Source organism: Emys orbicularis, chromosome 11 (genome assembly GCF_028017835.1).
Source record: "Emys orbicularis isolate rEmyOrb1 chromosome 11, rEmyOrb1.hap1, whole genome shotgun sequence".
NCBI lineage: Eukaryota > Metazoa > Chordata > Testudines > Emydidae > Emys > Emys orbicularis.
The window spans coordinates 17,257,737-17,274,127 of record NC_088693.1 but is presented as its reverse complement, the minus strand read 5'-3'; the positions used below and the strand labels follow the sequence as shown (position 1 = coordinate 17,274,127).

Below are 16,391 nucleotides of genomic sequence, written 5' to 3'. Positions count from 1 at the left end.
TAAGGAAACTAGTGGAAAGCTTCATAATATTCAGTTCCTTACAAACAATGCCAAATTTCAACAAAATATTACTCAGATTTATTTCTATTTGCATGGAACAGGTGTCTACTACTACCTACTTCAGAGAATTTCTATAAGAGGAATGTTTGTTGTTTCATCAACCAATGTAACCTCTGAAGAGCGAATGTAGCTTTTTATTAGAACAACAAAATAATTGCCATGGGCAGAAACATATGCTAGAACATTTCATCATATCCTCATTGTAGAAATCCTGCCAATAATACTATTCCAATTGCCTTAACCAATTGCCTTAACCATCAGGCCCTGTCTATGTTGTAGTGTTGCCAGAGGTGCAATTGAAGAAGCCTCCTTTACTGAGACATAATTGCAGTTAAAAATGTACGGTAGTGTGTGCACAATTTATTTTGGTAATCACATGATTATCTTTTTGTTTGTATATTACTCAGTTTTTCACAAGCAGAAATAGGTGTTTGTGGATAACTATTGCTATATTTACATATCTGTAATTGTATATTGAGTTGTTACTATTGGATAGTTTCTAGCATAATTTATTTCTTTTGTTGTTATTTAAAACAAAAAATGATTAAGAGTTTAGCTGCATTCCTGAGAACCGTCTATTCTCACCCAACGCTAATCCCTATAATGTTACACAATTGCTTAGAACAATTTCAGTCCTGGAAAATAAAAACTACATTTTATACATAAAATATGATGGTTGAGTTCTTGTGACATTTATTGTCACCTTGCAGATAATGGGATAATGTACTGTCCCCATTGTAATACCACCTTCCATTCCTGAATTATTAAGATAAATGGCTGAACAAAGACCAGCCATTAGGCAACAGGCACACAAAGTAAATAATACTAGACAAGCAACCATAGTACACAAGGATAGGGATGGGGCTTGCCAGTGACTCCATAAAAAGAAGAACCCTTGTCTCCAGAAACCCAAGTTGGAATTTTCATTAGCTGTTGCCAGAGAATCATATTGTTGATAGTCTGTCAGATTAAAAGGACTATGGCTGTACTGAAGCTACTGCCATAGTAACACAGCATATTATGCTATATGTTATTCTGTGGGATCTTTCTGAAATATTTTATAGAAATATCACTCTAGAGTTACTTTCATCCTGGAAAGTTATTTTTCTATTGCTGAAGTAAGTGTTTCTTTAGAGAAATAACTTGTTTAAAGAAAAGACAACAGTATTTCAGCAACAGAAAAATAATTGATCAGTGATTTTTGTTCTGTATCTGAAATTCCACTGAAAAGTACTGTAGCTTTCATGTGGCTGATAATATCATACTGTTATCGCACCTGAAAAAGTTGAACTGAAAAAGGATCCTGGAGCTGAATTGGCTTGATATTCAAATTCAGTTTTTGAGGTTTCCGAACTGTAATGCAAGCAACAAAATAAACATTTGGGTCAAATCATGGTTGCCCAGCAGACACAGATTTATGCCAGAAGCCCCAAGACCTGAAGAGAAAACATTATCCACCCCAACTCTGACCGAAAACCTACCACCAAGAGACTTGGAGGAGAATTCTGGATATAATGTGCAGGTGCATGCAAATACATATCGTGGCCTACCATGACACCTATGCATCTTCCCCAATAATTTCTGCATATAACAATTGGCTTCATAAAGGGTTCTTCCAGCCCGAATATAAGCCTCCGTTAATGTTGCTTTTTTATGTCAATGGAAGTTTTATGTGTTGTAGGATTCCATTCCTTCACCCTCACAGAATATCTCTGTTAGTTAGTCAACATTTTACAAATGTTATAATATATATATATATATATATGAAAAACAAATATTTTGGTCCTTTTCTTTTTAGGAATATATGGACTCAAATAAATACATAGAGCATTTAGTAACTCAGCTAGAAGAGCAACGGTGGAACCTATGGAGGCAAGTACAATTTATATGCATATATTTGTTTTGGAAAGAGATACAATATTCCATAGTTTTTGCTGCTGACTTTAGATAAGCTGGAAAGGTGTTGAACTTCCAAATCTGCACTTCTGTTAAATACCCACCCACAAACATTAAACTCTCACATGAGTTTTAACCACAGATGAAATAACTCAACAGTGCACCACACAGTCACTCTAGGAATGGAATCATATCCAGATTGTTAAATATGTCTGCAGGTATCCCTGTGTGTGGAAATACTCTGTTTTCCAAGCATTTGCTATGCTTATCCCTGCTTAGCATTATTGTCAGTTTCACTGGAGTGGGTTTACCAGATAGTTTGGTCTCCTTGAATATAGGAGTCTCTTTCAAATGGAATGTGAAAGGAGTAACATAAGTTACCATGAAGTGGTGATAACATGGCAACATAAGATATTCGGAGTTTTAAAACCCAAACTAGCAATGGTTAACGAGCCTGCTGCAATGAAAGCTTGTCTCTCTCACCAACAGAAGTTGGTCCTATAAAAGATATACCTCACCCACTTGTTTCTTCAATGAAAAAGAGGCAGTCTTGATGCTCTAGTAAGTATTTTCCATATCTCCTGCTTTCACATCGATTACCACTGGATGTCCAGACACAATTTGCATATCTATAAAGTGATGATTTACATATGCTAATATATACCTAGTGGGGATTTCTGCTCCATCTTGATCAACTGAGAAATGTGCATGAGCACTTGAAAATCCCATCGAATTCTGTGTGCTTAGGCAAGTTGGATGCAGGAGAACTTTGAAAATTCCCCTGCATGTGTTTGCCTTAGAAAACGTAATCTACTCATAAATTATCAGTTTATCTAGTTCTGCTGCAATAAAGTAGCTATTCAATTCTAAATACATTTTCCCTGCGTGTGCCTGCAACTTGATTGGATAGCTTTACTTGGATGGTTTTACTGAAGTGTTCCCAATGATGCCAGATACCATGGCCCATCCCCATTATGTAAGCCATACTACTGTAAATTTTTTGCAACTCTCTAAAGTTATTGAAATGTCATTCATAAAAGTGACAACTTGCAACATGAATGGTTTTGGTGCTGTATTGTTGTTTCTGAAGAATTGTGCTCTGCAGGTTGTCCCAGGGCTGCCCTGGTAAGAAATGGTACAAACATCCCAAAAGGCTTTTTCTCTGATTGTTTTTCTTTTGTCTCAACAAATCCTATTTAACTTTAGATGACTCATTCCCTCTATAAGTGGATAACTTATTTGATCAGATTTTTATTAGTTTGTGAAATTGCACCAGTTTTTTATTTATGTAGATTTGTAGTTGTTACACATGACATGTGATAACTAAGTAGCTATAGGGAAACACTTTGCAGGCTGTATTTGCTGTATAATTTTTGAGCATCCATTATCTCTGTGATAAATGAAAGGGGCAGGGGTAGCTCCCTTTTTATGGACACCCAGCCAGCCAGTTAGCTATAAAATCCCTCTCAGTAGTTGTTCTCTACTTCCTTTACCTGTAAAGGGTTAAAAAGTCTCCCTGCATAGGTAAAAGGAAGGGAGTGGGCACCTGACCAAAACAGCCAATGGGAAGGCTAGAACTTTTTAAAAATTGGGGGGGAAATTCCCCTTTGTCTGTTTGTGTTGTTCTCAGGGAGAGAGGGAACAGGGCAGAACTATGCTGTAAAAAGATTGGGCCAGGTATGAAAAATCATCAGATCATACCTAGAAGCTACTCATTTGAAACCCCAGATATGTAAATAGATCAGGAAATGTCTAGGAAGACGTGATTAGGTTTATTTCTTTTATCTCTTTATGGCTTATGGATTCCTCTGGGCTAACCCCAAATGCTTTTCATAGAATCATAGAAGATTACGGTTGGAAGAGACCTCAGGAGGTCATCTAGTCCAACCCCCTGCTCAAGGCAGTACCAACACCAACTAAATCATCCCAGCCAGGTCTTTGTCAAGGGCCTTAAAAACCTCTAAGGATGGAAATTCCACCACCTCCCTAGGTAACCCATTCCAGTGCTTCACCACCCTCCTACTGAAATAGTGTTTCCATATCCAACCTAGACCTCCCCCACTGCAACTTGAGATCATTGCTCCTTGTTCTGTCATCTGCCTCCACTGAGAACAGCCTCGCTCCATCCTCTTTGGAACCCCCCATCAGGTAGTTGAAGGCAGCTATCAAACCCCCCCTTACTCTTCTCTTCTGCAGACTAAGCAAGCCCAGTTCCCTCAGCCTCTCCTCATAAGTCATGTGGCCCAGCCCCCTAATCATTTTCGTTGCCCTCCACTGGACTCTTTCCAATTTTTCCGCATCCTTTCTGTAGTGGGGGGCCCAAAACTGGACGCAATACTCCAGATGTGTCACCAGTGCCGAATAGAGGGGAATAATCACTTCCCTCGATCTGCTGGCAATGCTCCTACTAATGCAGCCCAATATGCCATTAGCCTTCTTGGCAACAAGGGCAAACAGGTGGCTCATATCCAGCTTCTCATCCACTGTAATCTCCAGGTCCTTTTCTGCAGAACTGTTGCTTAGCCAGTCGGTCCCCAGCCTGTAGCGGTGCATGGGATTCTTTCGTCCTAAGTGCAGGACTCTGTACTTGTCCTTGTTGAACCTCATCAGATTTCTTTTGGCCCAATCCTCCAATTTGTCTAGGTCACTCTGGACCCTATCCCTACCTTCCAGCGTATTTACCTCTCCCCCCACCTTAGTGTCATCTGCAAACTTGCTGAGGGTGCAATCCATCCCGTCATCCAGATCATTAATAAAGATGTTGAACAAAACCGGCCCCAGGACTGACCCCTGGGGCACTCCGCTTGATGCCAGCTGCCAACTTTTGTTTTGCTTGTAACCTTTAAGCTGGACCTCAAGAAAGTTGTTTTGATGCTTAATCCTTATAAGTGGTTCTTTTTAAAATCTAGCAATAGTCTGAGTTTTCGGATATATTTTCTTTCTTTTTGTTTTAATAAAATTTACCTTTTTTAAGAACAGGATTGGATTTTTGTGTCCTAAGAGGTTTATGCACATGTTTAATTACCTGGTGGCCACAGCTGATTTCCTTTGTTTTTCTTTCTCAGCTCTTCCCCGGAGGTGGGGGGTGAAAGGGCTTGAGGGTACCCCACAGGAAAGAATTCCCAACTGCGCCTTCCTGGGTTCTCAAAGTGGGTTTTGCACTTGGGTGGTGGCAGCATCTACCCATCGAAGGTCAGAGAAAAGCTGTAACCTTGGGAATTTAATACAAACCTGGAGTGGCCACTATTAATTTTTAGAATCCTTGCAGGCCCCCACCTTCTGCACTCAAAGTGCCAGAATGAGGAATCAGCCTTGACAATCTCACATTTTTATAGGTATAGGGGCCAAATTTATATCTGAAATAACTCTACTGTGAAGCCACTGGAATTATACCAGGGATGAAATTGATGCAATATTTACCATCCATATATTTTTGTGTGCAATATTTGATTATTTTTTCTTTCTGCATATAGAAGGTTCATGAATATGAGAAGTCCTCCATTAAGTTTGCAGACAAGTATAATTTAATTTTCTCAAATAGGTTAAACCAATGCACCTCAGATCTGATCTTGGGAGAGGAATAATTAAGTTCTGATGATTTTTCAGTTGAAAAGTCTGTATGCTCTAAAAAGGTGGATTTTCACATTGCTTGATATAGCTCTGATGAACATTCCTGTCCTTTGGGATATAAAATTGGATTAAAATAACATTTCTGACATGGGTTTAGCTTCATTGAAAGCTAGACTACAAAAGTTTGTGGACATTCAGTTCCCATTTTCTTTCAAAATTGAATTATTATACCAGAAGAAACAAGGGTTTTCATGTAAAATTACAATATTCAGTAAAATGCATTTGATTAAGAATGAAGGTTAATAGTAGCATTATAGCTGAATAACAATATTATGAATAAATGGAAATGAATAGTAGAATAAAGAAAATGGAAAAACTCCTTGGAAACCAGAACATATATAAGGACTTTATTGAATTGTGAACTGACATTCAGCTAGTTCTGAAAACTGAATGTTCTTTGCAGAGTTAAAGTCAGCACTTTCTTTTTATTATTATTTACAGAGTAACATTGAGATAAAAAACTTTAGAATGGCAATGAATACTATAAAAAAAAATCCTCTCTGGTTTCGATAGACTATCTTGAATGCTTTATTATAGATTTAAAAGCGAGAAATCTGTAATATGCTAAGGATCATGGGAATAGCTCATGCTATACAAGAGCAGTACTAGATTGTCTAGAGTCAGACAGATGCCCTAATAAATCAGCATAGACCACTTCTTAGACTTCATTATGCCCTTGATTTGTGGCTGCCACAATTTTAACCTGTTGGGTCATTGGGCATTGAACCTGACATTGAACGATAGCCCCCAGTTTACTCTAGGCTAGCTAATAAAAAAGACAGATACAAATTCTGAACATTTAGCTCCTTCAACATTGCTTACAGCCTGGGCTGATTTATATCAACCAGTCTGAGACAGAAGAGACTAAAACTGATGTCACGGCGCTCATATAGAATGTTTACGGTACCACATGTACAACAGCAAACTAAAAGGCACTTAATTAGATGTGGGAGCAGAAATTTCTTTTTCTTCTCATTTTACAGAGCTTGATATATTTTACTTTCTTCATGTGGCATAGCCATCTGTTGTGGAACATAGAAATTTATTGCTGTAATCATACTCCCAAGAGGACTGGTTATGTTTAGGTCATGTTTCATAGCATGCTACTAAAATAGACCTCCAGATTTTCAGTTTCTAAAGAACTTCAGCAGCATAAGCAGAGCTACCTCAGCAGTGTCTGAAAGTACAGCTGTTTTTGACCACCACCTTTTTCTTACACTAAGAACCTTAGACAGCTTATTGTTATATGAAGAATTGAGACAGCAATAAAGGTAGAAATTCACTATCTGAAACAAGATACATACACACACTCACACACTAGTAGCTGAAAGCCTGCGCTGTCACACAGGTGTAATTTGTAAAGTCACATGTGTAAAAAAAAGACAAAAATAGCTTGGAACTTAAAAATTAGACAGTAACAGACCGTGAATCCAAGTGATGATTGAACCTGGTGATATTCTAGACAAAAACTATCATCCTTGTTGCTGTTTCCAGCTCTTTACACTGACTCAGACATTCTAGGCTTCAGTGTGCTGCTCAAGGTTATTGTGTGTGCTGATTGTGGTGTTGTGCTGGGAGAGTAGTGTTGATTAGTGCAGGTGCGGAATGAGCGGTATATACTGTGGAGAGGAGCTATGTATGTATGGGGTTATAGTGCATGCTGCCCGCAGTGGTAGCGGGTGAACTTTGGGGCAAGTGGGGCATACCAGGGGGAAAAAAATAGAAAAAGCCTGATCATCTGAGTAACCTACCTGGGCCCTGGAGTTAGGGGCAGTTGCTCTGGGACATGTGGAAACTGGTCCCTGCACTCTGAGCCTGGACTGAAAGGGTGGGACTAGTAGAGTCCTCTAAAGAGCTGTGCACTAACTGCCCCTTGTAGATCCTGTTGGTGTGCTCTAAAAGGTACCTAGAGTGCGTAAACGCAGTCCTGTTTGAAACGGGACTACACCAACATCAACTGCATAGGTGTAATTCATAAGTCAGAAGGACTGAGAACTTAAAAATTGGATGGTAACAGATCGCAGAACCCAGTGACGATTCAATCTGGTGGTACGCTGAACAAAGAGAGCCCTCCACCATGCTTATTGCTGTTTCCATGGCTTCACAGTGACACTACAGACGTCATAGTCTTCAGAGTGACACGCAGAGTGACAACCCTGGAATCTTATTTTTTGAGGTAGGATTTCTTTTTTTTTTTTAATCTGTATGGCTTTTTGTTTTGTTTTTTTGCTTTTCTCTGGCTTATTTGGAAAAAAACCAGACAGTAGAGCAAATTCAATGCTGATGTAACTCCATTGAAGCTATTTTAGTGGTTACACAGTAATGAATTTGTCTCAGTAGATCAACATGCATTGGAACATTTGGGATTATTTTAGGGTTTATTCCCTCCTCCCACTCCATCATGGGCCTATAAATAGTATCAAAAGTTTGGACAGAAAAGATTTTTTTCTCTGCACTGGTATTTTCTCACGTAGTCAACCAGTGCTGTTTCATATTTGGCTAAATTTTATTTACTATATATAATTTTAAGGGCAGAATAATAGGAAGAAATAATTGGAAAAGTAAGGGTTTGCTCCTGCAGTCTTTGCTCAGTGACCCCAGTGGGGAGCTTTGCCTCAGTAACATCAACGTAACGATTGCAACAGTAGATCTTAATTTTAAATTATTGACATTTGGGCCCGTTATTGTAATTCACTTTTTCCCTAACAGAAAAAAGAATTGATATTGAAGCATAGTATGCTTTTCCAGGTATAAAAGTGTCTGCTTTTGTTCCTGCTAACGTCCATGAGAATTTTATTATTGACTTGAATGGAACCAGGATTGGACCTTGGTCCCAGAATTTTTGGTCGTGTTGGGATGTTCTAGACTTCAAAGAGTACAATCAGAAAACAAAACAAAACAAAAGCCAAACATGTATACTACAGTGATGTAAAACCCTGAGATGGAGAGAGAGACAGCATATGGACTCCATGGCATTTTTCTAAATACAAGTTTTAAAAAAGAGGCTTTCTTGAATAACTTTGCTATACTTTCATCTTAAGTATTAGCATATCTCTATACTCATGGGTTTAATGCTTGTAAACTAAGGAGGTGCCAAGTATTCATCCGGTTGCTTTTGCTGTAATCATAAACTTCCACTGGGAGATCTTAACTGGTAACAAGTAAAATTGCTCTGCAAGAATTCTTAATGGTGAACACAGATTAAAATAACAACCGTGATTTGTTTTAAACTGCTTGACTAGAAAAGGACTAATCTTTTGGGAATATGATGCATGGCAAACAAATGGAAAACCCTGTGTACTGTATGATGTTAAGGCAGGGCAGGCTTTGACAAAAATATCTAACGCTGTACCAATGGAACAAAGGCATACTCCGCACAGATTTCTTTTCCTGTGGGGTCTCGCTATAGCTTGGCTGAGTAGAACTAACATTAAAGCAGACAGAATCTTGGGGACCTTCATCATTTTAATCCCACTTTAACTCTTCCTGTAAGATTTCCAAATGATAGCTATATCTTCCAGCCATTGATGTTGAATGTGATTTCCTTTGGAATCCATCATTGTTGCCCCTTGGTCATCTGGCAGAGATCTTTGCAAAGAAATGCAAAGCTCTCCTCTCCACTGCCTCCATATGAGGAGAGATTAAAAAGACTGGGACTGTTCATCTTAGTAAAAAGATGACTATGGTGGGATATGATAGAGGTCTAGAAAATCATGAATGGTAAGGAGAAAATGAATAAGGAAGTGTTATTTACCTCTTCATTTAACACAAGAACTAGGGGTCACCAGGGCCGGATTAATGCAGGGGCTTTAGGGGCTGCAGCCCAGGGCCTTGGGCTAAGGGGGCTGGAGGATATGACCTGCTGCTTCTTTTCATCAGGTCAGTGGCAAGTCTCCGCACCACAGGCCAGACACCAGTCCCCAAGCCTCAGTGCCCCGCCACGCCACTCCCCCAGGGCTGGAGCCGTGAGTGCCGGCTCGCCGATGTGCTCCTGAGGCCCCTAGGCAAGGGGCATTCAGGGAATCTCTGCGCACTGCCCCCACCCCCAGCGCCTGGCCCCTCTGCCTTGGGGCCGGACGTGCCGGCCACATGGGGAGCAGAACAGCGCAGAGCAGCCCGCGGTAAGCGCCTCTCGGCTGGAGCCTGCACCCCGTACCCCCGCCTGCACCCCTACCCTAGCCCGTAGCTCCCTCCTGCACCCAAACTTCCTCCCAGACTCCACACCCTCACCTGCATCCCAACCCCCTGTCCCAGCCCTGAGCCCCTCCTGCACCCAAACTCCCACCCAAAGCCCACACCCTGAACCTCCTGCTGCACCCCAACCCCCTGTCACATCTCTGTCCCCACCCAGAGCCCCCCCCCCAGTTGGAGCTGCACCCCAATCCCCTGCCCCAGCCCTGAGCCCACTCCCCCACTCCAAACCCCCAGGGGCCCCACAAAAATCTAATAGCCCACAGGAGAGTTAATCTGACCCTGGGGATCACTGAATGAAATTAGTAGGCAGCATCTTTAAGACAAACATAAGTAAGTACTTCTTCGCAAAACACACAGTCAACCTGTGAAACTCATTACCAGGGGATGTTGAGAAGGCCAAAAGTATAACTAGGTTCAAAAAGAATTAGATACGTTCATGGAAGATAGGTACATCAATGGCTATTAGCCAAGATGGTCAGGGACACAACACCATGCTTGGTGTGTTCCTAAACCTGTGACTGCCAGAGCTGGGACTGGATGACAGGGGATGGATCATTCGATAAATAGCTCTGTTCTGTTCATTCCCTATGAAGCACCTGGCATTGGCCATTGTTGGAAGACAGGATACTGGGCTAGATAGACTATTGGTCTGTCCCATTATGGCCATTTTTGTTCTTATGTTTTTGTGGCTCAGTATTCTACCTACTCATACTTCCAACACCTGCCAGTGGATAAAGACAGAATAAAATGGCATTTTAAGATGCCAGGCACATATACCTAAACTGCTTATTTTGTCAAATTATTTAATAGCCATGTTCCTTCGAGTCCAGGACAGTGCTAAATCTGAGAACGCGTTACATTTGTAAATCTGAAGAACATGTGGTACAAACACTGACACATTCCCTTTTTTAAGGGAAACCCTTACAATCCTGCAGTGATGTGTGAGACTGTAACTGAGGGCAGAATTTGGCTCTTGATGTTCATTTGCATTATCTGGGTAGCTGCCAATTAAAATAATTAAATAACATTTTTTCTATTACATTTTGTGTGGTTTCCGTTATTCATTATAGTAATGAACTAACAGAATTTGCTTGAATGAAACTTACAAAGCAGACAAATCTTGCACTGTTTATTCCAACACAGCTGACAATGCCTCAGTCCTAAAATACATCATATGCTTTATTTATTATGTGAACTCATTTCTTCTATGAACCAGCATTTGAAATGTGGGATCGAAGGGAAAGTCTATTAAGAACATTTCTAATATTTGACCAAATGTATATTTCTCTAGATGAGTGTAAATTTGGATGGTTCAATGAACGGAATATGTAGCCACTAGGTCATTAAAAAGCACTACTATTGCATTATCTGTGAATTAAACAGGCTTTCTTCTTTTCAATCTCTGGTACAATGCCCTGTGTCACATCACAATTGAAAAAAGGGTCTTTTCCATGATTTTAAACTGTCTAGGTCAGTATTGTGGATAACTGGCAGACAGAAAAAGGAGGCATTTTATTGTTTGCATCTTATTGAATGAACTGAGAGATCACAGAATGCAGTGAGATAATCCATTCTTCTACAGAGATATACATTAAAGGGGACATCTCCCTGAAAAGCAAGACACACAACAGGAGACTGTAAAAATAAATTCAGTGACTGCACTAAATAGGTAATGGGTTAAAGATGACAAATGTACCAAACTACACAGATCCTATATAGTACATAAACATGAACTCTTTAAACAACATTAGTCTGATGGAGAAGACTAGAATGCTTACATATTGGCTAAAGGGGGTAGGGAAAAACAGTTCAGTGCTTGTTTAAGATCACATTTAAACTAATAACATTACAGTGGATACCTTTTGAAAAGTTAGCACCTATTCAAAAGATGTTACTATTCTCTCAGTCTTCCTTCTTGTATATAGAGGAAATATCTCACAAACTGATAAAAAATTTCTACCAGTTAGTCATTTATTTAAGTGCAACTACTGTATCAGATTAAGAAATTAATATATCTCTTTAAACCAAAAAAAAATTGTCACAGTAAATTACACTTGTTTTGATGGAGTATTTTCTAAATTAATTTGACTTATTTTAACAAAGCACAGCTTGATATTCTGTAGTATATAAGAAATATGAAGCAATGTGTATGATCATGACACAATACATGCAAAGCAAATATTAATTTCTAAAAGACTGTAGATCTTTCCCAGCACTCCTCACTCAGGGAAAGCTGATGGCAGTGTCAACTGGAGTTTTGCCTGAGTAAGGAGTGGAGTATTTAAGTCATTAGGAAAGGAATTTTGAGCTTTCTCTATACACAATATTTTCCATATAATCAAATTGCTCTGTATGTATACTATAAAATCCCAGTTTAAAATTTTAGATTTGACAGAAAGATCTTAAGAACACTATGTAATAGTTCCATATGTTCACAGTTATAAAACTAAAGAAATTAGCCAGTGCTTAATCTAAAAAATATTTTAATAAAATTGTGTAATGAATTAGGTTGGGGTTTTTTTGCACAGATGTACGGCCGTCTTAATAACAAGACTGCCTGAACCATGAATTGATTCATTTCTCTGAAATTAAAAAATAGAGGCCTTGAGCAAAATATATTCCTTAGATTTATTTGGTGGAATAAAGATCATAAATGTTCCCTACTAAGTTGAAAGAAGAAAACTCCAGCAGGGAAGAGTGTGGAAGGTCTACTTGACATATGGATGTTTGTTAAATGTAAAATGTATGAACAGCCCAGAGTGAATGCTCCTCATTTATATGCTGAGAAATGAAATGTATAATGTTGGAATGGTTCACTATTTGTTTTACATTTTTATAAAAATGATCTTTTTGTGTATTCAGATGTGCTTCTTTCTTTAGTTGGTATTTAGGGTTAGAAGAATTTGGGAATTCATTTTACCTGATCCCATCTGTTTAAGGCAGATGGTTATTGTCTGGGTCTCCTGAACTATGCACTGTGGTTCAGTTGGAGGGCACTAGGCACAGCATGTATATATATACAACTGTATCACTGCATGGGTGAAATGTAGGTCTACAAAGAGGAATGTCCCCTTTGGAAAAATATTGGAGCACATGCTAATCTGAAAATCTGTCTCAGCTTTGGGTTTGGGTACTGAATCAGGTCATTAATGATAATTTACAACACTTGAACATGCAAATACATGTAGATGATGCATTACATGTTGAGCTTGTGAAGCTTCTGTCAGGTTAGCTAGTTCTTTTTTAAAAAAATAAATGATCTCCAAACTTATTTAAAGGCAAGAAGAAATGAAATACAAAATAGCACATAGAAGTGTTTACTTCTCCATTCTCACTAATAGCTATATTCTGCCATACTTTTTTTATACTGAATTGTACTTTACTCCTCAAATAGTCCCATTGATCAAGGAGCAAGGAACAGTGAGTGACAGGACCCCTGACCTTAGATCTTTAATAATTATGTAGTCTGAGCCTCAGATAAAACAAGTGTACTTTAAATTTACATACTCTGTCTTACATATAAAGCATGTGGGATGGATTCTAGTCTCAGTTACACTGGTGTAAATCTGAATAATTCCATTAAACCCAGTGGAGTTACCCTGGATTTATAAGTCAGAATCTGGACCTAAATAAACAGCCTATTATATTGTAGTATAGTATAGATATATGTGTGGCAAATAGGGTATGTCTGTGGAAACTTCAGTGACAGGTTTATCTCAAGTGTTTTTTTTTTTTTTTCTTGTTGTGTGCGGAGAGAATACATAAAAGTGAGAATAGGATTGCAGAAAAGCATGTCTATTGTCTACCATGAACTTAGACATGTTGTTTTCTTTGGAATTCTTTGAGGAAATATCCTAAATGAGTCATTTTACTCAAGAAACTTGTGAAATAAGTTGGAAAGCCCAGTGCAGCCCAGTTTTCCCTCTGCAAGCTATAAGTATTTAACACTAATTCAGTAGGATCTACAAGGCCACCTTTCTGGTCACCATCAAATTTTGCACCGCCTCAAGGCATCCTTTTTCATAGTTGCAGAAGGAGGCCAATGACTGAACGAGCATGGAGATTGAATTATTCTCCCATCTCTAGGAGGAAAAGGAGCCAGAAAACCCTAAAAGCCTATATTGAATCACACTCTCTAGCTATGTGAGAAAGCTAGCACTGCTGCTACCAGGCCATCGGGTAAATAGGACTTTGATCTACCCATCTTTCCCTGCAAACTGGCTTCATTTATAGAAGATAAATTCAATAACCTAGCTTAGCATATCTGTTTGATTTTATATTGCACCAGCATTGATAAAGTTTTCCCCATCATTATTATTGATTATCATTTACATTAAAGTAGCACCTAGAGGCCACAGCTGAGATCAGGGGCCCATTGTGCTAGGCCATGTACACACTTACAGTGAGAGACAGTGTATGTCCAGCTCCAGTTCAGGCCTGAACATCTACACTGCTATTTTTAGTGCTGTAGTTCTAGCCTACAGGGATTTCCCAACACCCCCCACCCCCAGTGGTCAACCAGTTACATACAGTAGTGCGAATTTAGTCATTGGTTGGAAATTTGAATTGAAATTGAAACATTAATACACACTTTGAAAGCATATACAGCAGTGGTGGGCAACCTGCGGCCCACCAGGGTAATCTGCTGGTGGGCCACAAAACAGTTTGTTTACATTGACTGTCCGCAGGCATGGCCGCCAACAGCTCCCAGTGTCCACGGTTCGCCATTCCCAGCCAATGGGAGCTGTGGGAAGCGGCGCGGGCTGGCCACAGCTTCCCACAGCTCCCATTGGGCCAGGAATGGCGAACCGCGGACACTGGGAGCTGTGGGCGGCTGTGCCTGCACACGGTCAATGTAAACAAACTGTCTCATGGCCCACCAGCGGATTATCCTGACGGGCCGTGTCCACCACTGATATTCAGTATATGATAAAATACTTGTACCTGAGAAAGCATAAAGGGTTTGAAAAGTGTGAACAAAGACTAGCTTTCTCATACAGCTGTTGTTTATGACAATGTCAGTGCATTTGTTTCAGCTATATTGGCCAACCTAATAATTTCAAATTATGATTTGTAAGCAAGGTCTGAATGAGCTCTCCCCTGACAGCTAGTGATGAGCCAGAGGTAGGGCGAATGGCTTCAGGACCTGACTGTATTTACATGAACACACCTACTTTACCTAGGTATCCAGCAGACAGAGCTGTGTTGTCCAAGTGATCGATTTTGGCTGGTGCTAGGTTACAAATCACTTTAGTATTGAATGCTGGGGTAATCAAATGTTATCCTTATTGCAGAACTGTGCTTAGCCTGCCTGAATGAGGGGGGTCTCCCTCAGTGCTTAATTTGTGCTAGGGCTTGCAAGCGCTGAGCCCTGGCACCTCTAGGCCTGGCAGATCATATCCCTGGGACCTCTGGACTTGCCACATCAGCTATGAAAGTAACAAACTTGACTGAGTTCCGGCACCTCTTTCATTACAAATTAAGCAATGGTCACCCTCAACTGAACTGACCTCGCTAAGCAGGGGGTTTGGATGCCAGATCCCAGTGGGGGGAGAGAGGGTGGGGCGCACGTGTTTTGCTTGGTGGTGTGGGCTCTGCCTAAGAGTCACAGGCACTATTTAACCTGCCCCTCAACCCTGTTTAAAGATAGAGCTGATTAGGCTCCATAGGGAGTCTTTTGGTTTAAGTGACCACCAGAGCTGAAATCACTGATAATCAGGTCTAAGTACTTAGACCTGCGGTGGTACAGTGTTTCTGTGGAAGAAACTGCCCAGCCTGCAGTAGCAGTGAGGTTCCCCACTGAGAGTTGAAATCACTGAGAGCTGGGTGGAACCTCAAGGGACCGACTGGCAGAGGTCACAGTGGCAAATGGCAGCAGAAGGTGATGGCGCAGGGCCACTGGGGACAGAGTGGTGGAGTGAATGGCAGCATGACAAACAACATTGGCCAGAGTGAGCAGCCAGAGCAAGTGGTAAGCGGCCAGAGTGAGTGGTGAGTGGCGGGAGGAATGAGCAAGATGTCTTCTTCCCTCCCCCTTCCCCCCTCACGGCTCCCAGGGTGGGAGATGAACTCACCTGAAAGCACCTCTGAACTCTGGGTCTCCACTGACCAAGGACAACATCTATGAGTGGGGTGGGGTGGAGTGGAGGGAGAAGGGAGGGACACATTAAAGGAGTATTTGTTTGTTGGACTATATTTTAGTGACTTTGCTCCAGAATGCTAGATTTGTGATTGGGAAACTTATATAAATGTACGTTTCCTAGTAGGCTAACATTTTTAAAATGCATTATTTGTAGGGTTACCAGATAGCAACTGTGGAAAAAAACAGGACAGGGGGTGGGGGGTAATAGGAGTCTATATAAGAAAAAGTCCCAAAAAATGGGATTGTCCCTTTAAAAATGGGACAGCTGGTCACCCTAATTATTTGCCAGTGTTATCTCACATTGTCAGTATCTCAAGAGGTCGTTATTTTGGGGAGTTTCTGTACTAAACTTTTTTATTATTATAATTAATTTTTATGTAAGAATAGCCATATTGGGTCAGACCAGTGGTCCATCTACCCCAATATCCTGTCTTCCGAATGTGGTCAATGCCAGGTGCTCCAGAGGAAA

General features: G+C 40.3%; 1 protein-coding gene across 1 annotated transcript in view; it reads left to right on the top strand.

Moving 5' to 3' along the window:
• NCKAP5 (NCK associated protein 5) overlaps positions 1-16,391 on the top strand; it is a 471,806-nt gene that overhangs the window by 77,454 nt on the left and 377,961 nt on the right. Inside the window, 1 exon segment of the mRNA XM_065413737.1 lies at positions 1,859-1,936. Coding sequence (XP_065269809.1) covers positions 1,859-1,936 — 78 coding nt within the window.